This window comes from Zeus faber, assembly GCF_960531495.2.
Source record: "Zeus faber genome assembly, chromosome: 19".
NCBI classification, from domain to species: domain Eukaryota; kingdom Metazoa; phylum Chordata; class Actinopteri; order Zeiformes; family Zeidae; genus Zeus; species Zeus faber.
The window spans coordinates 17,553,362-17,559,361 of NC_137206.1; the positions used below are offsets into that span (position 1 = coordinate 17,553,362).

At 49.5% G+C, this 6,000-nt stretch overlaps 1 protein-coding gene across 2 annotated transcripts in view; it reads right to left on the minus strand.

Moving 5' to 3' along the window:
- prex2 (phosphatidylinositol-3,4,5-trisphosphate-dependent Rac exchange factor 2) overlaps positions 1 to 6,000 on the minus strand; it is a gene marked incomplete at its 5' end in the record, with an annotated part of 124,423 nt that overhangs the window by 52,266 nt on the left and 66,157 nt on the right. For both annotated transcript variants that reach the window (XM_080020334.1, XM_080020333.1), the window contains 3 exons: positions 259 to 481; positions 3,314 to 3,475; positions 5,752 to 5,936. In XM_080020334.1, coding sequence (XP_079876460.1) covers positions 259 to 481; positions 3,314 to 3,475; positions 5,752 to 5,936 — 570 coding nt within the window. The remainder of the gene's footprint in view (positions 1 to 258; positions 482 to 3,313; positions 3,476 to 5,751; positions 5,937 to 6,000) is intronic.

Here is a 6,000-nt window from a genome sequence, read left to right on the forward strand (position 1 = left end):
CTACATTGGTTTTCAAAACCCCGTCGGAATAGCTGCTACTTGTTTACACCACAAAAGCACTATGCTGTGTAGACTAGGAAGTATGAGTAATTGCTGACAGATACCAGACGCTTCAACATGACTTTAATGGCTGTGAGATATCTGGCTTTTTAAAGTAAAAGGTCCGGATTTGTTTGGGTACTTTGCAAAGTTTAAAGGACCCGTAAGAAGGATGAAGAGTTTGGAAGTGAAGGTCAGGGAGGTCACCAGGTCTCTTACCTTGCTCAGCGTTGCTGCGTCCTCCTCGTTCCAAGGTGTTCCTCCTGTTGTCCAGCTGCACCCCGAAAGCGCTACCCAGAGAGGTGGTGGTCTTCGGGTAGGAGACCTCCATCACGTTGATGTGACAGTTCGTGGGGCAGAAGTCGCTGCTGTGCAGGGGCGACACCTTGGTCTTGGCCTGCTTGAAGGTGGGCCAGGCCCGGTTCCTCAGCACCCGAGCAAACTGGCAGGGAAACAGGGAGACGGGTCACATTGAGGCGTGGCTGCAGGGCGTCAGATATTTGATCAGATATTTGGTCAATTGAATTTGGTAGCGGCGGTGACGTTTTCCTAGAAATGTTTACTTTTTGACAATAGCCTTGTAGAAATTGTAACAACCAAAGTGCATCAGTCGCTGGAGTCTGGATTTTTTTTTTTTTTTAACGAAACCGTGTCATTTTAAGCTAAGGCAGATTTTCAATTTCCTAGCGACGAAACTTGGCCCAACGTGACCAATTTGTAAAACACACACACGCAAAAACAAAAAGGCATTAAGAGATTTTGGGAGACGGAACGCCCCGCGATTGTGCTTCGTTGGGTCTTTGATCGATGACTCCCAGAAAACATTATCAGATGTGAAACCAATTAAGCGTTTCATATCTGATCACAGAGAGCTCCGCGGTCGTTTTTCCCAGGGGCTCCTCTCAGATCGGCTACCAATGCGTGCACACAAACTGTATGTGGACCGGTGGAGACGCGTGCCAACTGGAAACGGCGTCTGAATATCCCAGCTCTGGCCAACCCCGGCGTGGCAGCCGTCCTCCCCTCGACATGTTACCAGATAGCATCTCCAACCTAATCTACAACACACAGGGAGCTTCAAGGCCCGCCTGGATCCGACGCGCTTGATACAGAACATCACCCGCACATTCATTCTTGGAACATTTGGTTGCACTTTCCTTGAACCCTCCGCCGCGGCGCGCACATCCTGCCATGGACGTTACACAGCAGATAACGCGAGCCGTCGAGATAGCGGCGCGGCGAGGGTATGTATACGTTGTTAGGCCTTTTTCTTCCCCCCTCCCGACTAAACAGTCTTACCGAGCTGTCCCGGAGAGCCGCTATATATTCTATAAAGTGTATCGCCCAGGCCGGCTCCCGTCGTACGTCCGGCTGAACCTCCGGCTCTGTTCCGTTTTTTTTTTTTGTTCCCGGCGTCTTCTCCCGTTCTCCCTTTTCGAAGCCGGGAAAACAAACCGGGAACTTTCCAAACAGCCGGCGGAGGGGCGGGGCCTCTCGGTGTGCGCAGAGGTGAGGGGACCGAAACCCGCCAGACGGTCGGGGGAAAGGGTTCCCCCCTTTCCCCCGACCGACAGACAGAGCCGCCTTTCTCCAACACAGACGGGAGACGGCCGCGGCGAACCCGGTCGCAAACACACCCCGGATAAGTCGAAATATCGTCTTTACGGAACAATCCCTTTCAAAACAACAACTACGGAACCCACTGGCCGTCGAGGCGTTAAAACGTCGACTCTTCAACTCCGACGGAAAGGAGTCCATTCTCGATTTCTCGCGAGCGCTCTCCTCTTTTTTCGGTTGACCTTCCATTCCGTTGACGGCGGGGGGGGGGGGGGGTTTCCTGCAGCCAGCTCCTAGCGGTAATTAAGAAACGCACTTTGTTTTCTTTCTCCGTCTCCACTCTGCGTCACTGTGTTTACTTTTGTTCCTACTTTATCGCTCCTCCTTTGCATCTTTCTTTTTCCTCCTCGGTCCCCTTCTCCTGCCCGGGGGGCCGGGGGGGTGGGGGTGGGGTGGTGGTCTGGGAAGGAATGCGCCAATCCAAGAGGGATCTTACACAACGCAGTCCTGCGCGTTTGGCCATTTCAGGGGCTATTTATAACCATTTTGTAATTAATCCAAGGCCACTATGTTGTTGAGTCAGGCCTTTGTGTCTCACTCTCACGCGTCCGTCCGCTCGCACGCACGCACACGCCCGGTCTCGCCGGCGGACACGTGTTTACAGATGTGAAGGAAGGGGTGACGGGATTAATTCCTCTGCTCCGGGACGGTGCTTCCACTTCCCCGCATACGTTGCGGTGATGGTGATGGAAACGTTCGAGTGACCTCCTTCCGCTCGGATCCCCACCCCCTTAACGAGTGCGCAGGCATGCACGCACGCGCGCACGCGCACACGCACACACGCACGCACACACACACACACACACATACACACACACACACACACACACACACACACACACACACACACACACACACACACACACACACACACACACACACAAGGGAATGACAAACTACCCATCCCAAATATTTCCTCCTCTTCCCTAGCAGGTCAAACGGAACTGATTACACTCTTGGCCGGCAGGCCTGCACTTGTTGTTGTTGTTGTTGTGGTTGATGGCATCCATCATCTTGTTTCCTAGATGTCACCCATGGGGAGGTTTTTTGACATGTTTGCGGCAGTTCTGTGAGTAAACAAAGATCCTTCAAGGACATCTTTATTTTTGTGGGAAGGGGAGGGAGGGGGGGGTTTGCTCGGTAACATTTCTTGATGTGTCCAGCTGATCCAGGTACCAAAGAATGTTCCCCGTTGGTGGGAATGCTGCGATAAATGGAAAAAACATATAATCCAAAATATATTTCTATAAGATTCATACGTTAAAAGGTGGAGTTTTTTCTTACATGATTAAGGCAAAACATCCACCCATGTTGTTTGTTCATATGTGCCTCATAAGTGCACAAAGTCATTTTTTCAATGGATTTTTTTATTTATTTTTTCCTTGAGGGAAAAAGAAAACGGGATTTTAATTGCCTGATCGGGTTATTTTTCAGTTCAGGCAGCCCGAAAAAGTTCAAAAAGAAAAAGTGAACATTTTTGGCCTTGTGGTGTCGTGCAAAGCCATGTAAATCAATTGATATGAGCAGCAAAGGGCACCGCAGAGCCAAGCACAAATTAGCTCAAAACGTCTCTTTTGCTGGAAATCAAGTTTGGAAATGAAAGCCACATTGCACAACGCGACACTTCAACCCTCCATCTCAGCGGATCACAAACTACCTTCCTGTAGTTGGTGATCCGCCGCTTGATGTGCTCCACCCTTTCCCCGCACATGGCGGCGAAACGCATCTGCAGCTCCTCGGGGAGGACGTCGCAGCTGGAGCTCAACCTGCCGCACGTCTGCACCAGCGAGTCGTCATTACGGGCCAGCGTCTCCAGGATCTGACCGGAGAGAAGAGGGGGAGGGATGGTCCATTAAAGCGCAAAATGTCTTTGAAATCACCTGTAAAAAAAATAAATGCATAAAATAAAAAAAATTAATAAAATAAAAATAAAATAAAATCATCTGTCAAGAGTGAGAAAAACACTGAATACTAAGCAAACTTCCATCAGACCTTTATCGCCATCTGTGTTATTATCCAGGACTGGGTATTTTAAGCAGTGTATAGGTCCCACAGTGACAGCTCCATATTGTTTAAAACACGGTTTGTAAATGTATAGATGCCGTAGCAGGAGTCCGGGACACGGATCGGATAAATCTCAGGAAATCTCCAAAGGTTTGTAATCAGATGTCGGGCTGGAGGGGCGAGAGGGGCAGGCCGGGGAGGAAATCCAAAAGCAGGAAGGAAGCGCAACAAGAACGCAAGGCACAAGGCAAACACACGGAGGCAGAAGAAAAATAAAATAAAGGAACCCGACAGCGTTCGCCATATTAAAATTCAACAATTCAACTCTCAGAAGGCCCACGTGGACCGTGGAGGCAGATGTTTATAATAAAACTGAAATTATTTTCCCGTTGGAAGCGGCTTTTAGTCGGAGGAAATACGACAAGAAAACAGGGTTGTACGGTCATTGATCAGGGGTTCCGCGTTCCATCGTGATCTTTTTAAGGACTTAGCGGCTCTCATGTTAATCCAGATGATTTTAAGACGTGAACACAGCTGGTAATCCTTGTTAATTCACCATGATGGAAGCTTCTAGGCATTACATGGAAAAAAGAGAGGTATTTGGCAGTATGACATAGCAGTGTGTGTGTGTGCGCGCGCGTGCGCGTGCGTGTGTGTGATTATCCGTGTTCTCCCACGACCGAGTGAGTGTTGATGTTGGAGCGCAGCGTCGTCCATCTGTGCATCCTAAATCAATAAAGATCATTACGAGCGGCGTATAAAAAGCCCCGACACACATACACGCCGTCGCCCGGAATCCGGTGCTCGCACAGCGTGGGGGCTCGCGCTAATGAAATAAAGCTGCCGGTATTAACTTGCATCAAGGACTTCTATCAAAACAATCCAAACGTACGCCTTAAAGCCCATCGAGGAAGAGGAATGGGAATTAGATTCCCATTTTATTGGACTCAAAAACTTAACGAGTAAAAACATATGGTCAAATGCAGTTTGATTGATTAAATATCGCACCAGGATTTGTGTGTGTCCCCCCTCCTAAATAACACGCAGTTTGCTGCTATTGGTCATCTGCACAGTCTGGTTGTCCTGGTTTTGTCATATACTATGTTCTGGCTGTGCAATATTAAAAAACCAACACCTCTATGGCCCACCTGACAGGTAATACGACTCTCTTTCCAGGATAACCACCATATAGGTATGGCGTGGGGGAGGATTCTGAGACACCAGGGCGCATCGTCAAATCCAGCGGAAGAGGCGAAGGAAACGTAGCCACTCGATGGCCTTGCAGAAACCTTCGCGAAATACTTACCCCGGGCCCCTCGCGGCGGTCGTCGCAGCGTGGTCGCCCACTGAGCCATTTGGAACCGAAGCTTTATTTATGATGGCACCGCCTCACATAGTGCTCCCATCACAGTGCAATTCTGGAGTAAACGAGCGGCGCCCATTTCCCACCAGGTGTTGAAACCAATGCGGTCGTGATCCAAATTGCAGCTCTGCTAATGTCTGCTAGATACTGGCTTTAGAAAACCTACTACTGAATAGAAGTCCATGGAAAAATAAACTATCCAAAGTCAATGTTTTTTTTTTATTTTAGGGTCTCAAGTAGGGTAGGCTAGTTAGCCTACTCTCACTGCTCCTCTCCTCAAGGGCAGGGATGAGTGTGTGGGGAAGTTTGGCCTAGACAGGACTTCTGGGTGTAGCCCCATAATTATCAGCACAGAGGATTTAGCATCAGCTCCAGTGTATTATTGTATGTTCTCTCTATGTTCTTAAGGCAGTAGTGGCTCAGGAGGTGGACTGATCATCTGGAAATTGGAGGATTGCTGGTTCAACGTGTCCTTGAGCAAGACATTGAATGCCCAATTTCTCCCGATGGGTAGGTCACCGCCTTCTCCATCAGTGTATGGATGTGTGTGAGAGCGGGCGAATCCCGGGCATAATAACTACAAGGAGCACTATATCCAATAGAGTCCATTTACCATATGTGATCTTTTCTAAGCCAGGAGAATTTTGGCACTTGTGCCTTTCCAGGCGGTACCAGAAAAGCAAGCACAGAAAAGACGAACAGATGACCCCTTTGGCCTTTTGCCATACCTTGGCGGTGAGGCTGAAGAACCCCTTGGGCTCCACCATCTTCTCCAGCACGTGGCACTTGATGCCGGCGGTGCTGTCGTAGTCGTAGGCCACGCCGTACTCCAGGTGCACGTTGTCCACCGTCAGGCTCACGTGGTCCTTCTTCCCGTCGATGATGGCGATGGTGTTGAACTTGTCCATCACCTCTGTCGGGGGGGGTAAGACGCCCAATGCAAGTCAAAGGAAAGAAACATGCACAAACTTGTGTAC